At 44.9% G+C, this 22,028-nt stretch overlaps 1 protein-coding gene across 1 annotated transcript in view; it reads left to right on the top strand.

The window, feature by feature from the left end:
* HYDIN (HYDIN axonemal central pair apparatus protein) overlaps window positions 1-22,028 on the top strand; it is a 326,268-nt gene that overhangs the window by 280,254 nt on the left and 23,986 nt on the right. The window contains exons 67-77 of the mRNA XM_044255773.1: window positions 2,178-2,338; window positions 4,444-4,541; window positions 5,343-5,550; window positions 6,823-7,035; window positions 7,509-7,647; window positions 8,768-8,933; window positions 12,414-12,561; window positions 13,002-13,209; window positions 13,725-13,946; window positions 18,030-18,199; window positions 20,254-20,452. Of these exons, the coding sequence (XP_044111708.1) occupies window positions 2,178-2,338; window positions 4,444-4,541; window positions 5,343-5,550; window positions 6,823-7,035; window positions 7,509-7,647; window positions 8,768-8,933; window positions 12,414-12,561; window positions 13,002-13,209; window positions 13,725-13,946; window positions 18,030-18,199; window positions 20,254-20,452 (1,932 nt within the window). The remainder of the gene's footprint in view (window positions 1-2,177; window positions 2,339-4,443; window positions 4,542-5,342; window positions 5,551-6,822; window positions 7,036-7,508; window positions 7,648-8,767; window positions 8,934-12,413; window positions 12,562-13,001; window positions 13,210-13,724; window positions 13,947-18,029; window positions 18,200-20,253; window positions 20,453-22,028) is intronic.

The following is a 22,028-nucleotide window of genomic DNA, read 5'->3' as shown; positions in this document are numbered from 1 at the left end:
ACTTATTCCCTTGATTTTTTGGGTTTTTTTTTTCGTTCTTTTTTAACCTATGCATTTTTTTTTAAGATTTTGTTTATTATTTGACAGAGACGTAGCAAGAGAGGGAACACAAGCAGGGGGAGTGGGAGAGGGAGAAGCAGGCTTCCCCTTGAGTAGAAAGCCCGATGCAGGACCCTGGGATCATGACCTGAGCCAAAGGCAGACGCTTAACAACTGAGCCACCCAGGCATTCTAAAAGGCATACTGTTTAGTTGTAGTTTTTCACTTTAGTTTTTTAAAAAGGTTAGATTGCATGTGATCTGTATTGTCCCATGTGGCTATCGTGCACCCAATTTCACTGCTCTATAAAATTCCGTTGTTATTTATCATTCATTCTTCTTTTGAAAATTATTTGTGATTCTGCTATCATGCACAGTTGTTTCTGTAAACATTACTATTCATGTCAAGTGGTGTTCATTTGTAAAAGTTTATATTCCTAGAAGTGGAATTGCCAAGCCATAGGATATGGGAATTTCAGCTTTCCAAGGCAATGCCCAAATGTTTTCCAAAATGGCTGTACCAGTGTATACTCTTACTGGCAAAGGGAATTCACTGATCCGCATTTTCTCCACAAATTGGCTTTGCCACACCTCTCGCTTTTTGTCATTTATGTGAATGAGAAATGGTCTCATTTGGGAGCTACTTTGCATTTCCATAACCGCTGATAAAGTTGAATATGTCTTCATATGATTATTGGCCATAAGAGTTGCCTCTTATATAAATGCCTTTTACCTATTTTTCAATTAGCTGCTTATCCTTAATATGAGTCATTTTATTTTTTATAAACTCTACTATTCCTTCCTACTATTTGTCTGCAAACATCTTCACCAAATTTAAAGCTTTTTACTTTTTTTGATGTATCTTTTGATGAACAAAAAATATTCTTAAGTTTAATATAGTCACATCTATTAATCTCATTTTCTGCATTTATTTTTTTGTGTGTGTCTTATTTTTAAAGCCCTTCCCTACCAGGGAAGAAAAAAATGTGCTTTTTTTTTTTTTAAGGTTTAAGAACTTTGCTGTTTATATTTAAGCCCTTGGCCCACATGGACTTTATGTATAGTGTGAGGCAAGGATCCAATTTCATAGTTTTCCATCTAGATAACTAACCTGGCCTAATCCTTTTTTTTTTTTTGTTTAGCCCTTCTGTTTCCTAGTGATCTGCCATGACTCCCTTGTCATCTAAACTCCATACATACCCAGGATGTTTCTTATCTTAGTATTCTGCTTCATGGTTGACTTGTCTATCCCTCTGCCAGTTTTATCCTGCCTCAAATTCTATAGCTTCACAGCCAGCCTTGTTGTCTGGAAGGGAGGTCCCTTTTCCATACTGTTTTGTTTTGAAGTGTTTTAGTTATTCTTGGTCCTTTATTTTTCTATCTAATTTTGGAATCTACTAAACAAGTGCTATGGAAACACGAATGGAAGCTTGATTGGAATTGGATTGCATCCATAAGTCAGTTTAGGAAGAATTAACAAGTTTACAATATTAATCTCTCCCTTTTATTAACAGATTTTATCTCTTTAGTTAGATCTTTAAGATTTTTTTTTTAACTACACTTCAGGTTCTTTAATAGTGTTAGGACTCTTCAGGCTTTTGGTTTGTTCTTGAGTCAATGTTATTAAATTATTTTTCTAGGAATTTGCCCTTTGACTAAGTTTTCATATGTATTTTAATTATATTATTTATAATATTTTCTATCATTTGTTTAAATCTGTAGGGTTGATGGTGATATCTTCCTTTTCATTTTTGATATTGGTTACTTGTACTTATTCTTTTTTTTTTTTTTTGATCAATCTCACTGAAGACTTTTTAAGTCATTCCAAATAAATAAATTTTGGTCCTCTCTGTTTTCGATCTATTCTTGATTTCATTAATATCTCTGCCTATCTTTATGACTTCCTTTCTTCTGCCTTCTTCTGAGTCCATCTAACCAAAAAACCTCATGTCTCTGCAATCCTGCTACTCTCAGTAATTTGTTTCCTTCCCCATTTAGGAGTCATTTAGGTTTGCCTGAATCATTTATTCTGGAACTTGAGTTTGTGTGTTGGTGCTCATTTGCACGGGTAAAATGTAGTACCATGCTTCTCCACAGCACTTGATTCCTGTGGGTTAACTGGCTCCACCTTTGTTACAGGTGGTAGAGACAGACCCCGAGCCTGCCCACTCTGTTGTAGAAGAGAACTATCGAGAACTGCGTCTTCAGATCAGTGCCAATGTGAATTTCGCTTCGTATACATGCCTCACAAGTAACGTGCACTTTAAAGAAACGCTGGTTTACCAGACCCGAGTGTTTGAGTGAGTCTTTAAGAGCCCCCACCTTCACAGGGACACTCTTTCATTCCATCATCTGCCCACTACTTCACCACACATCTCTTCAGCTTCTCTGACAGCACATACCAGGCAACAGAGCCACTTCGCACTCACCAGAGTAACTCTGCAGGTGCAGTGAAACCTTCAGACCCACAAAGCTATGGAAGTTCCCACTTGAAGTCACGATATAGGCCAGGAAACACAGCCTGCCGGCGCCGGGGGCAGCATCCTGCCATCAGGTCCCCGGTAGGGACCATCCTGGCAGCAGCAGTCCACACCACCAACCAGGAACGGCTCTTTTCTCCCCAACTCCAGGTCACAGTTCAGACAATATCCGCACTGATGCCAGTGGGTCCATCTCAGCTTAGAAACCCCACAACCTAGAGAAGGCAACACTCCTCATAACCATTCCATAGGTACAGCTTCTAGGATCCCCGTGGGGGACATGCCCAGTTACAAGAGTCACTACACTAAGAAAACCCCAAAGCTATATCTTCCCTCCAGGGAATCATAATTCCCTCCAGACCAGATGCAATTTACCAATCAGGGGTCATTTTTACTATAAACAGGGTTGCCTAATAATGCAACTGGTATTTCTTCTTTATCGTGTTTCCAGGGAAACAGAGCTAGAAATTTCACTTGTAGCCAGAATTGTCCTCAGAAGGAAAAAGAGTTATGTGAACTCATGCATGGGAATACAGGATGTCATGGGCCCCCATCTTAAGGAGCTCATGGTGGGTGGGGGGAGGATGGGTGAAAATAGGTGAATTGATAGTTGCGGTGTGGTGTTGTGTGTGTTCTGGAGAGTACCTAAAACAGCCTGAGATGTGGGGACAGTCAGGAAGCAGAGAGCTCATCAGGGAAGGCGCCCCAGACGAAGCGGTGCCCCGCTGAATTGCGGAAGATGAACAGGAGGTAGCCAGGTGAAGAAGTAAGTGAGGAAGGAAAGGGCCTTCTAGACAGAGAGAACAGCACATAGAAGGACAGACTATTCTTTAAGAATTAGAAGCACAAAAATGTGAACCACTTATCTGTTTCAACTTTGTAAGAATTAGTAATTAACTTCTTCCAGTCATTCTGCATTGGTTACACTTTACATGTTCTCCCCAAATTTTTATAGAAGCAAAAGGGATAAGACAGGAGACAGGACCTCCCGCTGATACCTATTTCTCCTAAAGTAGGGGTTGGCAAACTTGGCCCATGGACCAAATCCAGCCAGCTGCCTCTCATTGTAAATAAAGTTACTTCTGGCCAGGTCCATGCCCATCAGTTTATTCCCATTGTCTGTGGCTGCTTCTGCACTGCAACAGCAAAGGGAGTAGTTGCTACAAAGACCTATGGTACACAAAGCCAAAAAAAAAAAAAATGTGCTATGGCACCCCACTCGCAAACTCTCAACTCCTACCACTTCCCTAAAACTAGGATAGCACTGTGTTTCTTTCTCTAGGACAATCATTTTCTTGTGACAGACCTCATCCTTCTGCTGTGATTGTGATCAGTTTAAATGTGATTCCAGAAAAAAGATTCTATCTCCTGTTCTTGTCTTAGATGCAGGGAAACTTGAGGCAAGAAAGGGCTCCACTAATTCAGAATTTGAGACAAGTCTCAACCAGCGAAGGAATCTCAGGCAGGGATAAAGAAGCCTCTGACCACAGAGACATTGTTTCCAGTGGGAGATGCTTCAGGAAGGGAGGGACTATGAAATTTGCACCTAAAGGAGGTACTGTCATGGGAAATACATTTTGATTCCTCTCTCATGGAAGTGTTTCAGGATTACAGCAATGCATGCAGAGAGCTCATTGCGTAGGGTACTTACTGGTGGTGTTCCAGATGATTTTCAGTACTAAACATTTGGATAGTTTTACTTTTAATAGCTATGTATATATTTTACATGTTTTAGAAGAAAATGTAACTAGCATAGCAAATGCATGATGCTGGATAAAATGCTTAAAACTTGCCTTTTGAAAAAATGTTTAAGAAACACAGTGATGACTTAAAGAAAGAAGTTAAGTAACAGTATAGATGATGGGTGGACAGAAAAAAATCGCTGACAGCACATTTCTCAAATCTATTCTCTGATCTACCTGCAGGTTTGAACTGGTTAATTCAGGAAGCGTGCAGCTGGAATTCAACTGGGTCTCAGAAGAGACTACAAAGTCTGTCAGTTTTGCAATGCCAGATAACCAAGGTAAACACAATGACGGGCAAAACCCAGGGCTTGAACTGAGTCCCCAGTTAATAGAAGAGCCTTGTTCATGGAGCAGTGAGCACTGCCCCTACAGCTCCCCGCCCCCCAGTAGCCAAGGAGAAGCAGAGAAAACGTCTCATGGTGTCTGCAGAACAAAAAGGGTCTGAGGAACTCAAGAGCTGACCTCTGTCCTCCTGGAACCTGAACCCTGGCCATCCACCAGGCCACCACGCTGACCGCAGAGCCCTGGGAATCTTGTTTTTCAGGCCTTAGCCTCTTGGAAGATTACAGACCCTTGCTGAAGCTATGAAATGTTTCCCCAAGAAAATACACACCCCTACCCAACTTGATACGTATAAAGTCCTCAGAAAAGGGCTCAACACTTGGTGGACAGATACTCATTACTATTGTTGCTTGCAGTTTTGGAGATTCACAGATCTTTTGAATGGGCCCCCAGGTTGTGAACCCCTTTTTTTTAAAACAATGATTCTCCAAAAATTAAGTTCACAGCCCATTATTCTTGAGACAGAATACCTAGAGACATCTCTTTGACCCACCCCCTTGAGCCAGAAGGAAACAGCTTAGAAAACTTGTAGAATTAATAGAAGTATTTTCGGGAGTCTCCTATGAGAGATGTAAGCCAATTTCTTACCCCCAGTGCCCAAGATTAAGCATACCTGCTAGAAGAGGTGAGCCCACAGACCCCACAGAGGCTCCCTCTGGACCTGTGAGTGGACTGCCTTCTACCTGCTCTCCCACTGCAAACGCGGAACATCACTGGCTGTCTCTATTTGCCCCCAGGTTCCTCTCAAAAAGACCAGCTTAGCCAGGGCACACTGCACACGGTCAGCACCCTGGAGAGTGCCACCAACCACTGGAACGAAGATTCCCTCCCACCCTTCTCTGTGGAGCCCTCCTCAGGCGCTGTGCCTGCAGGCAAGACTCAGAAGCTCAAAGTGAAATTCTCCCCGCTGGAGGTTGGAGACTTCGAGGGCCATCTTTTCTGCCAGTAAGGAGAAGTGCTCCCCAGAACAAAGTTTGGCATCTCCTGGCCTCTCTTTTGTCCCACCACTACCACTATTCTTTCCCGCCTTTGGCCCCTCCACAGCACCCAAATGGTCATATTTTCTTTTTGGAAGATTCAAAGGGGCCAGGGCTTGGAATATACAGAGAATTGGGCTTTTTGTATCACTCACCAACACTCTCTAGATTCTTCTTCCTGCCCCCTGCCCCCTTCCCAGCCACATACAGGATTCCACTGAGCAACAGAATGGTTGACAGATGGATGGGTTCCAGTCCTTGGGCACGCACGAACTTAGGAAAACTTTCTTGTATGTTTTCTGAGACTCGGTTTCCTCATATAGAAAGCAAACAGCAATACCCACCTTGTACTATCGCCATGAACCTTAAGTCAATTCAAGTGAAGACTTAGCAGAGAACTTGGCACACAATCATCCCATACACATACCTGGTGGTGGTGAAGGCGTGGACCTGACACATGTCAGTAAGGAATAGAAGGGCCCACACCCAGTTCCAGAAAAGCCAATCTATAACTTCTAGCACTGAAAGCTCCTGATAGGCTAACCACTCCCAGGAAAGCTCCAGGCAGAACACCCACCTTACAGAGGACTGTATGAACCCCAGCATGGGGTAGACAGACCTATGTGGGCCATGAGAGCCTTGTGGAGCCCCACAGTCCACCACAGGGACCCTCCCCCCACCATCTTGGCTGCCTGAACTTGGTGTTGGGGCTAAGTCTGATCACATCTACCTCACCTTCTCCAAGGCACTCAGGATACTCTTCTAGGATTTTTCTGTCCATTTTCATACCCCAGTAGGTGCCTATGAGAGGACCCAGAGGGTAAGACTCTACTCGGTTTACAGAGGGAGATTTTGTCACCACTATTGGAGAGATGACCTGAGGCTGAACTTAGATACAGTTCAGAATCAGTACAGTACAGAGCGAGATCGCTCGCGCCCGAACCCCGCCAGGAAGCCATCCTGGCTGCCTGAACTTGGTGTTGGGGCTAAGTTCAACACCAAGTTCAGGAGCCAGAATTCAGCCCCTCCTCCTCAGCTCATTCCCACGTCCATCCACTCAACAGTTAATGAGTCAGCACCTACCGCATATCACGCACTGTTCAGGGACTGAGATTGTGTCATTGACCAGGACAGTCTCTGCTTTCTTGAAGCTCACATTCTGGTGGACATAATAATTCATTTCCAACTCTGAAAGCAACAGCTGATGTAAAAATAAGTAAGAATAACTTTATCCTCTCAGGATTCCCAACTTGCCTCCCGGGGAGCAAGGTCCGGTCCTAACAACAAAAGGGCGGAGCATCTTGCCCTTTTGCCATTTTGACCTGAAACACTCGGACTACATCAGCGGTCATCGGCGCAACCCAGACCTCCGAGGGCCTGGTGGTGGGGCTCTGGACCCCAACACCCGGGTGATTGAGTTCACCAGTGTGGGCATAGGAGGGAAGAGTCTCCGGTGAGTTGCTTAGGTTTGCATCAGTCGAGTTCCTATCACTCTGTCCTTCTAAAGAATGGGGAGGAAGAATGCAGGGAAGTCAGTGAGACTAAATCCTAAAAGCAGGCTTGAACTACTGGGGTTGGACTTCAGAAAACTGCTCTAGTAAGGAAGCTGGATTTGGTCTCCTTAGTATCAACACTGGGGAAAGTTTGGAAGACATAAACACAGAATCCCTGACCACCCCCTTAACCACAGAGGATCAGTGGGACAGAAGCACCCTGGGCGTCATTTTTACTCCAAAGTCCAGTTTGCTAGCCGTAGTCTGGAGCTCTAGCTGAGATGCAGTTTTCATTTCTATGTTAATGAAGTGCCCAGATATGTTCTACTTCCCATACAGGGAGGCCTGTGCTAGAGAAGATCGTAAGAAAGTTTGTCTTATTCCTCAACCCACCTGTGTCACTCTCTGTGATCAATTCTTCCTCCTCGGCCAGGACTTTTACAATCCTGAACCCCACTAACACCACCTACACCTTCTGCTGGATCTCCGAAGAAACTGAAAGTCTCCAGAACCCTCCAGCCTTCACATGCCTTACAGAGAAGGGCCTCATCCACCCAGAAAAGAAAGCTGAGGTGTGTATGTGAATGAAGACCGCCTGATGAAAGACCTTTCTCTTTCTCTCTCTCTCTCTCCCTCTCTCTCTGTCTGGATACCAAGTGTGCTGTAGACCATAGGTAGAGTGAGGAAGCACAGCCTGAGGGTGCATGAATCAATAAGCATTTCTTGAGTGGCATAGACAGGAGGCCGTCCTCATGAACAAGACATACCTGCACTCCCTTGGTTGGCCATGGAGAGATGGAGAGTTCTAGCATTTGCGGTTTTAAAAACTGAAACTCTTAAAGCAGAGAAGGGCACTCTGATTATTAAAGCAGATCTGGGCACTTGTGGCTGGGGACTGTAGGACCCATAGAGAAACAAGAAGGCTTGTTTTCCCCCCAAGGGACTGACAGTGGTAAAAGTATACAGGTGTGTTTTCACTTGGTCAGGCCAAAGGGCAAAACAGAAAAGTGAGTCCTGTCCCACAGCTCAGTCCTCATGTTCACGCAGTGGTGTGGGGACTGGAGTGTGGGGTCAGACCTAGGGAAGCATGAATTCATTGGCCAAAACAGAATGATAGACCCCATATCCTATAAATTCCACAGAGGATCTCAGGCAGAAATAGATCCATGAAACAGAAATGATGAATTCAAATGCCTTTGGGCAGGTCCCACAAATGAATGGAGCAGGCCAGGGGACAATGACAAGGAATGCTGAGCCCACCCCTGGCTGCCTGCTGTGCTTCTCTGTCAGGTGACCACACACAGACAAGTGGCCCAGGGCTGCCGATTTTCCTGAACTTTTTGGGAAAAGCCAAAATTCCGTATTTCTCTCAGATTCTCTCTGTTTTTACATGCCAGGCAGACATGGTGTGAAATATGGTGGTCCAGCCACCAGAGGCTGTGGAGGCTGTGGGGAGGGGTAGACCCCCTCAGAAGGACCTGTGGGCAAGGTCCAAACAGACATTGATATTTCTGGAACAGCCACACTTACATGCCTTCACAGAGACAGGAGAACAGCGGGGGGGGGGGGGGCGCGGGGGTGTGACCCAATAATGTCAGCCATCGTAACCCCAGCACCAGGAAGCCTCCAAGGGCACGTGGAACAAGCAAACAGAAACACCTTTTACCCCTCTGCTCCCAACTGCCTTCTTAGATTACCTTCCAGTTCACACCTTCCCATCTGGACATCACAGAAGCCTTCTGGACTTTCTTAATCCCCGAACACAACATCACCGTCCCTTTCCTACTGGTGGGCAAAGCCACCGATCCTCTCATCAATCTGGACAAGTCACACCTCAACTTCAGTTGTCTCCTCATTGGTAAGCCTGCCCTGCTGGTTCATGTGTGAGTTGGTGGGACCTGTGAGGGCTGACCCAGCAATGAGCGCCAGGAGCCGACTTGGGTGGCAAACTCGTCCTGGTGCCTGTCAGACGTTCTCTATCACTGTTCACAAAGCCAAGAAATATTTATTTCTCCATCCAACTTCCACCAGGTATCTTCTAAATCCACACGCTGTGAGCCTATGAGAATTCAGGGGCCTTGCTGCGGATGCTGCTTGCTAGGTTCCTTGAAGGCCTGGACTGACTGTGTCCATTTCCAGAGCCCCGTGTCATCCCCGTCTTACTTGCACGTGCCGCCAGAGGACGTCCTGTACTTGTTCGCCTCTCAGTCTGCGCCCCAGCGATCAGATTTCTCTGCCATCCTTTCATGCATTTATTCAGCTCAACAAATATTACTGAGCCCTTGTATGACCAGGGCACGGTTCTGTGAGCTGAGAATGCCATGGGTACAGCCAAAGTCCCCACCCTCCCGGCGGTTATAGTCTAGTAATAGAAAGCAGAGCAGCAAGGGATGCCTGCGGGGCTCAGTCAGTTAAGCACCTGCCTTTGGCTCAAGTCATGATCTCAGGTCCTGGGATCCAATCCCACGTTGGACTTCTTGCTCAGTGAGGAGCCTGCTTCTCCCTCTGCCTGCCTCTCCCCCTACTTGTGTGCTCTTTCTCACTCTCTTTCTCCCCCTCTCTCTCTCTGGTTCTCTCTGACATATAAATAAATAAAATCTTAAAAAAAAATAAAGAAAAGAAAAGAAAGCAGACTACTAAAAAAGAAAAAAATAATATATAGCATGTCAGAAGTTAATCGCCTATTCCAGTGGGTGGTGGGAAAGTGACATTTGATCAGAGACCTGAAGGAAGTAAAGGAAGTGATCACCAGGTCCCTTATCACATGGACGCAGTGTGTGTGTGTGTGTGTGTGTGTGTGTGTGTGTGAGAGTGTGTGTGTGTATGTGTCTATAAAATACAACTAAAGGAGAGGATTTTTAGTAACTCATTAGATTTTTTTTTATTTTATTTATTTATTTATGTGATTTTTTTTTAATAATTTTTTTTCAGCATAACAGTATTCATTATTTTTTCACTATTTAGGGAAATAATATACTTCATAATAAGACAATAAGTCTATTATATAAGGAAATTTTATTTTATCTCCACCTATCCTTTCCATCAAAGGAATCCCATGTTAACAGCTTATTATGTAATATTTCCATACATTTCTTATACTGATACATATAAGTATGTGGGAGGAGACCGTGATGTTCCAGAAGGTTTCAAACAAATAAATGGGCAGTAGAGCATAAGAATAATAACAGTCCTCTTTTTTTTTAAGATTTTATTTATTTATTTGACAGAGATCACAAGTAGGCAGAGAAGCAGGCAGAGAGAGAGGGGGAAGCAGGCTCCCCACGGAGCAGAGAGCCTGATGTGGGGCTCGATCCGAGGACCCTGAGATCATGACCTGAGCCGAAGGCAGAGGCTTTAACCCGCTGAGCCACCCAGGCGCCCCAATAACAGTACTCTTGACTATAGAGAACAGATGGATGGCTACCAGAGGGGAGGGGTAGAGGGATGGTGAAGAAACAGGTGATGGGGACTAAGGAGTGCTCTTGTCCTGATGAGCACCGGGTGGGGTATGGAAGTGGTGAATCAGTATATGACACACCTGAGACTGGCAGAACACTGTTAACTAACTGGAATTAAAATTAAGTTAAATAAATAGAAACAGCAACAGCAAGGCGAACAGAATTTAATCTGGGAATGCAAAGGTGGTGCATTTCAATATAATGATTATATCAACAGATTAAAGAACAACCAGGTGATCATCTGAATATACACTAAAAAGTCATTGCAGAAATTCTTAACAAAAATTCTAATTGTAAGATAGGAAGGACTAGAGGGGGAAACTTAAATAGAGAAGACTATCCAGGGGCACCTGGGTGGCTCAGTCAGTTAAGCATCTGACTCTTGATTTCAGCTTAGATCACGATCTCAGGGTCACGAGATGGAGCCCCGCATGGGGCTTTGGGCTGAGAGTGGGGCCTGCTTGGGATTCTCTCTCTCCCTCTGGCCCTCCCCCCAACCCTGCTCACACATTCGCTCACACTCACCCTCCCTCCCTCTCTCCCTCTTCCTCATTATAAAAAAAAAAAAGAAGAAGAAGAAGAAGACTAACCAAAACCAGAGACAGATATTATACTGTGATTAAACACTGGAACCACTTCAGTTAAAAATCAGGAATTAGGCAAGGATGCTCATTATCATCATTATCATTGAATATTTTCTTTGTGATTTTAGTTAGCAAATACAATAAAAAAGGAAAATTCAAGAATTGGCATAAACATTAAGGAAAAAGAGATAAAACTATCTCATTTGCTGTTGCTGGTGACTTCTTACATAGAAAACCTCCAGAGGGTCTAGAGAAAAGCAAAACAAACCACTAGAATCAACAAGATAATTTAGTAAGCAGCTGGATGCAAGACAATTATGTAAAAATCAATAGTTTCTCTTTCTTTTTAGCAATAAGCACCCAGAAACAGAAAAAAAAATCCATTCGATATTGACAAAACCTATATAATATCTAACGATAAATGTAAATGAAAAGCATAGGACTTATATGAAGAAAACTATAAAATCTTATTAAAATGCCCTCAAACAAGATGTGAACATTTACTAGTTCTCTCAAGATTATATACAAATTTAATCAAGTTCCAATTAGAATTCCAACTGGTGTTGCCAGATAAAATACAGGATGCTTAGTCACATTTGAATTTCAGATAACAGTGAGTAATTTTTTAGTGTAAGTATGTCAATACAAGTATGTGTCATGCAATATTTGGGACATACTTATACTAAAAAAATATTTCCTAAATCTGGCAGCCTTAATCCCAAAAGGATTAAGGGCAGAGGGAGAATTAGATAAAATGATCCTAAAGTATATGTAAAGAAACAAATGCTGTATAATAGTCAAGGAAAGTAAGAAAAAGCAAAATAGTTACAGAAGATGTATTCAGGCCCTACAGGACTCTCACAACATACCTGAGCTCTGATTCAAAAGAGGGTAATGCAGAGACTATCTACAAATAAATGGGCCTTCCAGGGAGGGTGAAGCCCTCATTACCGAAAGCAGGAAGGCATTAGTTCCAAAGGAACAAAGAGAGAAAATGACATCATCAGAATCACCTCGGACAGCTGCGACCAAAGCAGAGGGGCCACCCAGCAGGAGCAGGAAATTGATGGAATAAAGTTCTAGAAGGAGAGAGGTGAATCTCACCAGGGGAAACAGGTCCCTTGTAGAGCAGAAGGAAGGAAGGGAGGTAGTCAAGCTGAGGAGCTTGGGAGAAGAGAGAAAAGAAGTTGAAAAGTTTTTTCTGTGAAGGCTTCCTCTTGCTTGAGGAGCAGGATCTGCTGAATGCTTCAGGAGCAGGCGTGAGGCCTTCACTCAGGGCTGGTGTTTCTCCCACAGGCAGAGAAGCCAGGGAGACCGTGCACATCATCAACAAGGAGGAGCAGGGGTTCTCTTTTGCCTTCCAGGACAACTCCCGGTACTCCGAAGGTTTCAGCAACAGCCTGGTCATATGTCCCATGGAAGGTTGGATCCCACCACTGTCCAGGTAAAGAAAAAGTCCCCCACAACTGCACACCCCCACTATAGCAAGGGTTCTAGACCTGCTAGCCAGGAGAATCCATTTCCCCCAGAGCGCCCTGTATCACATCTCTTCCAACTCTAAAATTTATATGAACAATCCCATCCCTGTCCTCCTTATTTTCCATTATTCGTTTTCCTGATAAATTGTAGAGCACTGAGAACTTTAAGACCTTCTTCTCAATATTTTTCTCTCGTGTTTATATTCCTTTCCTTTCTTTCTGTTATATTTGTGAATTCATAAAGCAATGTTCAGCCATGACTGGCAAATCTTCAAAACTCATCATAATTTGGAATGACGGTGCCTTTTCCTCATAGAGCAGGTGCTAACCCATCAGGCTCATGTTCTTTAGCAGGTTATAACAGGTTGGCCTTGGCAGCTAATCTGCTGTCTTCTTCCCCAACCAGGTTCCCGGTTGATATTTTCTTCACACCAAAGCAGGAGGGAGATGTGAACTTTAATTTGATCTGCAATGTGAAAAAGAAAGCTCACCCTCTGACTTTAAATGTCAAGGCTGAGGGATATACTATGAATGCAGAGGTCAGGTGCAAGGACAGGACTGGCTTGATCACTCTCCTGACTCCCAAAGAGACAAACATTATCAACTTCTATGAGGTAAGAGTGTGAGAGAGCCTCGATTGTTCTCTCTCACCTCTCCCTCTCTCTCTTTCTCTGTTTCCACACTGGCTGGGAAAGGAAGTACAAGGGAATGTTAGCTGTAGCTCTCTGTTTCATATGTCAGGGAGACCAGAAGAACGGCACATGCCAGAAGCATCTCCACCCTCATAAAGCATATAGTTTTGATGTGAAACTTATTTTATCTTCCAGGGGGTGGAGAGATGGTAGGGAAGGGAATAATACTTGATTTCAACATACAGGAAGGATGTTTGTCCACCAAGCGTTGTCTAAAAATTAAATTGCCATCTTACACTTCAGGTATGAGCCCCCCCCCCCAGCTCTCGGTGGAATATCTGACTACATTAAGCCCATGATACTCAGCTCACTAACATCATCTGTCATCCCTATCTCCCAAATGATATTTTTCCCCAACATCTTAAATATCCTATCCCCAGAGAAAGGAACCATGATTTGCATTCCATCAACATACTACTCTGTTCTCTGTCTCTCAGGTAGAGTTGAACGAATGTGTTCAGTGTGAACTCAGCTTTATCAACACTGGAAAATTCAACTTCAGCTTCCAGGCAGAGCTATCTGGCCCCAAATCCCTATTGCAATACTTGGAATTTTCCCCCATCGATGGCATTGTGGATGTGGGCCAGACTGCACATGCCTCCGTGTCTTTCCAGCCATTTAAGAAGTGTGTCTTGAAAGGCCTGGAACTCAGAATCAAGGTGAGACCATTTAATATCGTCTGACCCTGAAAGCATTCCCAGCACTCTCTCTTGAGAGAGTAATTCTCCTGTATGTTCCTTGTCTTCTCCACCCTTCCAGAAGCTCCTGGAGAGTGGTCATGTTGGAAACAGTCTCACAATCTCTAGTATAAAGGGTTCATCCACAGTTGAGGTGCCCAGTGAATAAGTGTCCATTGCAAAGCAGTGGACCATCCATGCACTGCAATCCTATGCAGCTATTAAAATGAATAAGGGAGATGGGTGGGCGGTGCAGAGGAAATAAGAGAGAGAACATATGTATAACATTTTCCAAGATACGTCACTGAATGAGAAACCAAGGATTCATGATGCCCTCAGGAATGGCAGAGAAGGATCGCTGGAGAGCTGCTCTCCCATAGTGATGAGAACACTGGCAAAAACTAGCAAAAGCAATTTTTTTCAGAACTCTTAAAGTTAAGCAAAGGCTAGCAAGAATCCTAGGATCATTTATTCAAGAAAAATGGCTGAATTGGGTGTATATGCCTCATTTTCTTTATTCACCTGTCGATGAACGTTCAGGTTGTTTGCACATCTTGACTACTGTGACTAGTGCTACACTGAACGTGAGAGTGTGAATACCTCTCCAAGATCCTGACTTCAATTCTTCTGGGTATTTAGCCAAACAACGACACCACAAGAAAAAAAAAAAAAACTATGGGCCAATATCCCTAAAGAATACAGGTAGAACAATCCTCGATACAATACCAGTAAATCAAATCCAGCAATACACTGAAAAGATCATACACTACAACCAAGTGGGACTTACCTCTCAGATGCCAGGGATGTTCAATATACAAAGACCAGTTAATGTGATATCCGACATTAACAGAATAAAGGATAAAAATCACATGATCATCTCAATAGAAGTGGCAAAAAGCATTTGACAAAATTCATGAGAAAAATTCTCGACAAGGGGTGCCTGAGTGGCTCAGTGGGTTAAAGCCTCTGCCTTCGGCTTGGGTCATGATCCAAGGGTCCTGGGATCAAGCCCCATGTGGGGGGGGGCTCTGCTCAGCGGGGAGCCTGCTTCCCCTCCTCTCTCTCTGCCTGCCTCTGCCTACTTGTAATCTCTGTCTGTCAAATAAATAAAATCTTTTAAAAAAAAATTCTCGACAAACTAGGATTAGAAAGAAAGTACCCCCAACATAATAAGGGTCATATATGAAAAGCTCATAGCTAACCTCATGCTCATCAGTGAAAAGCTAAAAGCTTTTCCTTTAAGATCAGGACCAAGGCAAGGATGCCCACTCTCACCACTTCTGGAAGGCCTAGACAGAGCGATTAGACAAGAAGAAGAGAAAATGTATCCAAATTGGAAAGGAAGAGGTAAAATTGTCCCTCTGTGCAGACAACATGATCTTATATATAGAAAACCCAAAATATTCCATTAAAAAAATCTGTTAGAATTGGGGCTCCTGCATGGCTCAGTTGGTTAAGCCTCTGCCTTCTGCTCAGGTCATGATCCTGGGGTCCTGGGATCAAGCTCCACATCAGGCTCCCTGCTCTTTGGGAAGTCTGATTCTCCCTCTCTCTCTGCCTGCTGCACACACACCCCATGCTCTCTCTATAAGACAAATATATAAAATCTTTTAAAAAATCTGTTAGAATTAATAAAATAATTCAGTACAGTTGCAGAACACAAAGTCAACAAACAAATATCAGTTGCTGGGGCGCCTGGGTGGCTCAGTGGGTTAAAGCCTCTGCCTTCGGGTCAGGTCATGATTCCAGGGTCCTGGGATCGAGCCCCGTGTCAGGCTCTCTGCTCAGCGGGGAGCCTGCTTCCTTCTCTCTCTCTCTCTCTCTCTCTCTCTCTCTCTGCCTGCCTCTCTGCCTACTTGTGATCTCTCTCTCTGTCAAATAAATAAATTTTTAAAAAGTCAGTTGCTTTCCTATATACTAACAAGAAACTATCTGAAAAGAAAATTGGGAAAATAATCTCATTTACAATATCACAGAAAAGGATTCAATTCTCAGGAATAAACTAAGGTGGTGAAAAACTTATGTACTGAAAACTACAAACACTGATGAAAGAAATTAAAGACATGGACAAATGGAAAGACATCCTGTGTTCATGAGTGGAAAGCCTTAATATTGTTAAAATTTCCATGCTACCCAAAGCCATCTATAGATTCAGTGCCATCCCTATCAAAATCCCAATGGCACAAATATAGGAAAACAATTCTACGATTCATACGAAGCCACGAAAGACCACAAATAGCCAATCAATCCTGAGAAAGAAGAACAAGGCTAGAGGCATCATTCATCCTGATTTCAAAATATGTTACAAAGCTACCATCATCAAAATAGCATAGTACGAGCATGGAGACAGACACTTAGACCAATGGAACAGAATAGAGAGCCCCGGAAATAAATGCACACATATACTGCCAACCAATCTTTGAGATAGTTGCCAAGTACCCACCATGGGAAAGGAGAGCTTCTTTGGCAAATGGTGCTGGGAGAATTGGAGATCCATATGCAAAAGAATGAAACTGAGCCTTTTACACCATGCCCAGAAGTCAGCTGAAAATGGTTAAAGACTTAAACATAAGTCCTTAAACCATAAATCTCCTAGAAGGCAACATCAGGGGAAAGTTTCATGAACTTGGTTTGGCAGTGACTTCACAGATAGGACACTAAATGCACAGGCAACAAAAACAAAAATAAAAAGGAAGACTATCTCAAACTCAAAAGCTTATGCACAGCAAAAGCAAAAATTGACAGAGTGAAGAGACATGGTCTTTATTCATATCCTTATAGAAAATGTGACTGACAGGGAACCAGGGAGTATGACAATTGGAACCCAAGGTCAGCTGCTGGCCAGTCCATAATTTAGAAGGACATGGAGTCACAGTACAGTCTAAAAAAAATTTTTTTTTCATTAGAAAAGAGTAAAATTCCTAGTTTGGAACTCAAGGGCAATGCTGCAGCCATCTTACCTGGGAAGAGGCAGGCACCCCACCTCAGAATGAGCCCATCACTTTGGAGAAACTTCTTTTTCAGAACTTCCATGTCTTCCTGAAGAAACATCACACACACATCATAGTACCTTCCTGCTCTAACTGGCAGAAGAGTTGAAGGTGGTCAATTTTAATCCTTTCTAGGCAATCAGTCACAAAATATAAAGACTTTAAAAGCCTTAAACTGTTTTTCAGTTTATAAAGTTGCTTATGAAAACTTGTGCCAATGACTGTTATAATGCTTTTTCTAATGATATTTAGGATAAATAGTGGATACTTTGTTTTAAATAAATTTTCAGCTTCCAAATTTCATATTCTTAAGTTTCTGAAGAGCAAATTAAGTTCATGTCCCAGTAGGCACCTGTGTCATCTTATTGAGAACCCAGGGATGACCCATTCTGTTTCTATCTTCCATTCGTTCACCCTTGACGTAGGGCGTTTTGACTTCCTTCATTCTTGTCCTTTCCTGGTTGCAAGGTGGCCTTTCCCCCCTGTAGCCCTAGGTCTGCATTCAAAGTGCAAATAAGAGGGAAGAGCCTGAAGGCAAAACAAACAGAAAACCAACAACAAAGCAACTCAGCTCTCTCAGCAAGAGCACCTCTGTATTCAAAATAGGACACCCTCTTGTCCTTTTCTGTTTAGATCCAGATGACCAGAACTATGTCTGAGGACCACCCTTAGTGCCAAGGAAGGACAGAAACTCAAGTGTTTTCCCCCAGGCGGGCGCATTGGCAGCTAAGCAGGGTCCTGCCAATAGGCAACCCCTGGGAAGCAGATGGGGGACAGTAACCAGCAGTGTCCACCACACCCCTGCCTTCCAGCTGAATCCTCGCTGGCAGAGCCAATGCGGAGTCTGATTGCGACTGTCTCACTTTGCTTTCCTCAAGTAAACAAACTTCTAACCTGTGAATCAGACTCTCTGCCCATGGAGTCCTAGCACCTGAATTTATTGTTTATTTTATTTATTTATTTATTTATTTATTTTTTGGAAAATCACCAACTGCTTTCCTCCTTCACCTGGGGACTCGAGGAGCCCTTTGCTCACACTTGTAATCCCGCTTTTCCTGCCATTGCCTCCCCACAGATCAGCCACGGCCCGACATATCTGTGCAGCTTCTCAGGCTGCGCTGTGAGCCCCGCTGTTCATTTCTCCTTCACCAGCTACAACTTTGGGACCTGCTTCATCTACCAAGCTGGGATGCCCCCATACAAACAAATCCTGGTTGTCACCAACAAGGAAGAAACGTCTATGAGGTAAGCGGTCTTCCCAGAGCTTCCAGATGAGACTGTAGCTCCTCATGGGTCATACAGGTGAAGTGCTGTCGAAACAGAAAAAGATTACGAGAAAGAGTCAAACACAGCTGGGCATGAATCCCGAGTCTCCTTTCCCCACCACTACTACCTGAGTAGCCATGAGCTGCTCTGCTGAAAATCTTGAAATGAGGAGGGCAATGCCTGATGAGAGGTTCAGTGGCTTCCATGTATTTTCCCCACATAATAGATGTGGAAACCAAGGTTTGAAGAGTTAAAAAGTGAATTTCTCAGGCCATTACTTCATAGTGAATAACAGATCTATACTGAGTTTAAGTCTTCTGATTAAACTCTAGCCTCTCTGCACCATCCCGGTGTGGAATGTTCCAGTACGGGTTTCTGGGCCTTATTCCAGACCTATCGAGAAAGGATTTCCAGAGACTAGCCCAGAGACCTGTGTTTCCTCAAGGCTTGCTAGGTTAGTACTATACAGTAGAACTTTCCTGGACGCTGGGACTGTTACATGTCTGTGCTTCCAGTATGGCAACCTCACGACTGCATGCGGCTGCAGAGCACATAAATTGTGCCGGGTGCAACTGAGGGACCGAATTTTTAGTTTGTTAAATTTTAATGCATTTGAATTTGAATTTGAATAGCCACAAGAGTCTAGTGGCTACCAGCCACTAGATAGCCACTAGGTAGATAGCACAGGCCCAAGTTTGAGCCCCAGCTCTTCCCTAGCTGTGCGACCTTGGGGCACATGTTCTCACCTCTCCTCGCCTGAGATGGTGGATACTAATAGAGCCTCTCCTATGGGGCTCTCAGGAGGATTGAATTAGCCCCCAGAGAGAGCCCTAAGAGCAGTGCCTGGAACATACGCGATGCTCAGTTATGGTTTGCTGCTGTTGCTGGGATGCTGATGGTTATCATCCTGAAGGGGACCTTACGAGAGTGTCATGTGATTGGAAATGCTCATTAAAACTCTTATCTACCTGCACTCTTCCCTGCATGATTTAATTCAGTCAGAAAGGCATTCAGTTACGTTTATTGGCCTAGCAGGACTTCTTCTCTAAATACCTGGAAGACAAAGACAAGGAAGTACTGAAATGGGGAGGTCTCGTGCTTTCCTACCCACAAGTGGACGGAGGGTGGACATGGTCTTCGAAGACACCACGTAATTGGGCGAGTAGTGATAATGAGAACAGATCGCCTTTGTGGAGTGTTTCCTCCGTGCCCTGCTTAGTGACTGACTCAGTCACTCTATTCCATTTAATGCCCCCAACAGCCTTACAAGGTAGCTGTCACTGCCCCAGCTTTACAGATAAGGCAATAGAGGCTCAAAGGGCAAGCGGCTTTTCTCAGGTCTCATGGCTGGTTAGTGGTTAAGAGCCCAGATCCAAACTCCTGTGTATCTGACTCAGAACACACACTTCTCTCTTCTGTGCTTTGCCCCCCAGTTACTTAGGAAGCCCTTCTCCTCCTCTTCCTCTTCCTCCTTCTCCATTTTTTCCTTACAGAGAGAGAGAGAGAGCACTCTCACAGGGTTGGGGTGGGGGGCAAGGGGCAGAAGGAGAGGGAGAGAGGCTCTTAAGCAGGCTCCATGCCCAGCATAGAACCTGATGCAGGGCTCGATCTCAAGACCCTGAGATCATGACCTGAGCTGAATGAAGTTAAGAGGCAGACACTTGACCTACTTAGCCACCCAGGCACCCCAGGAAGTATTTCCTTCCTTTGCATGGAACAAAGGGTCTTGGCACTTTTGAGTTTGAGGCCCAGTTCTTCCAGGATCTCTGTGGGTGTGCCAGGGAGCCATGGCCTGGACCACTGCTAAGGTCCCTTCCAACGCTTACCTCCTCTGACTCCAGGGCAGAGGGCAGGAAATCCATCAGTATCCAGCTCAGAGAGATAAGGGGACGGAATCAGTCTTTCTGCGGGACTTAAACATGTGTTCTGACCTCCAGGAGCACAGGCTGGTCCTGGAGATCCTCTTCCTTTATAGACAAAATGGAAATATGAGCACCCTTTAATCTCCACACCTTCCTCCTGATTTTCTGCAGCTTAGACTGTCTGTATACCAATACCACATACCTCGAGGTGAACTTCAGCGTCGATGTGATAAAACCGGGAAAGACACTGGAGATTCCAATCACCTTTTATCCTCGAAAAAGTATCCAATACCGAGAACTCATCCCCTTTGAAATCAATGGGCTCTCACAGCAAATAATTGAAATCAAAGGGAAAGGCACCGAAATGAAGGTAAGAAACCTTGATGAGATCCTCGGGCTTGGCACCCTCCTTTTTGCCCTCCCAGCCACCTGTGCCCCCCTGAGCCCACTCTTCCTCCCCCTCTCCACCTGTCTGGCCCCCAAGCTCCTCTGTCAGAGGCCAGCCAGTCCCACTGAAGGGTGAACTGTCAAATCTGACTCTTCCTCAGACCAAACTTCAGTGACCCATAGGCTACGAGGAGTCACGGGCACCAGAGAAACATTCTTTTTCTTGGAGAAGTTTGAGACTATCAGATGCATAATCCCACGCACGTCCTTCTCCTCTTATATCAGGGTGTGTTTTGTTTTCAGGTTTAATAGGCTAGATTTGTTTTGGATAGCAATTTATTTTGGTTGTGTGTGCAGATGTGCGTTTCAGTTGTGGAACATCTTTCCTCAATGCCACATTGAGTAGTGTTCTCTGCCAGACACAGATCCCAGGATTTTGTTCGACTGCGGGCATGGCTTCTAAGTAGGGGCCCCTAATGAAAGTCCTGTGCTAATCCCTTTCTCCCCAGTGTCTGGTAAACCTTTAAGGTGTCTGTTTGGTGAGCATATTTGCATTTTACTAGGACGTTCTGGAAGATGGAAGGCTTTCCCAGATGCTCAGAAATGCACGGGACATTTCTGCCACAGACAGAGAAGATGGGGGAGGGCTGGGAGGGAGGTGTCCCTGGCAGCCTTCCCATCAAGCTAGAGGAACCCCAGGACATGGCCTCCTGGTGTGTCTGCACCCAAGCTGGACAGGGCGGGGGGGGGTCCTCTTCTGCTCTCGCTGCTCATTCAGTTACTCACTCACTCTGTACCCACTGTGTGTCGGTCCTTTGGGGGAAATCCCAAGGGGACCTCCAGGAGGACAGGCTGCTGCTAGGGACTCTCAGCTTTGGAGACCCAGTGGAAATGGCTGGACATCAAGAAAGCTGAGGAGTAGGGGTGTGCCCTTTAGGGACTGAGCAAATGACAGTGACGCACGCAGAGTCTGCTGCAGAGTCCTGCAGGCCAGGCCCAGCCTGACCTTGATCCATCCCGGCCAACACCAGGATCGGGGCCTTGTGAGGACTTGGAAGTGTGTCTGCCACGGCACCTCTGCAGCGGCCATTGTAGTCTGTAGTCCTGTCACTCCTCCAGGCTCTCCCTCCCGCCACCTTCCAGCCTGTCTCCAAAGAGACACAAGCCAGAGCACTTCCAAAACACGCGTCTGAGGGGGTCAGCCCGTGTTGTCCTGGCTTCCCACTTCTCCCAGCACGAACCCACTACCTGCCAGCCTGTCTTCTTAGGGCAGCCCTCGTTCCCGGCCACAGGCCTTGACTGAGCCACTCCTCTGACTCAGGGCCTTGCCACAGAGTGTCCCCCTGCCCCCAGGGTGCCCTCCAACCTCACACCCACCCCGACTCAAACTGTCTAGATCCTGCCCTTCCTTTAGCTCCCTGGTGCAGTGTAGACATGCCCTCTCAGGGACGCCTCCCCAGACCCCCCAGCCAGTTCAGCCTCTGAAGTGTGCTCTCAAGGTACCCCGAGCGTTGCCTCCACAACCCTTCACCCTGTTGTAATTATGTAGTTGTGTAAGG

This window comes from Neovison vison, chromosome 7, assembly GCF_020171115.1.
Source record: "Neovison vison isolate M4711 chromosome 7, ASM_NN_V1, whole genome shotgun sequence".
Lineage (NCBI taxonomy): Eukaryota > Metazoa > Chordata > Mammalia > Carnivora > Mustelidae > Neogale > Neogale vison.
This window is presented reverse-complemented; position numbering and strand designations above follow the sequence as displayed.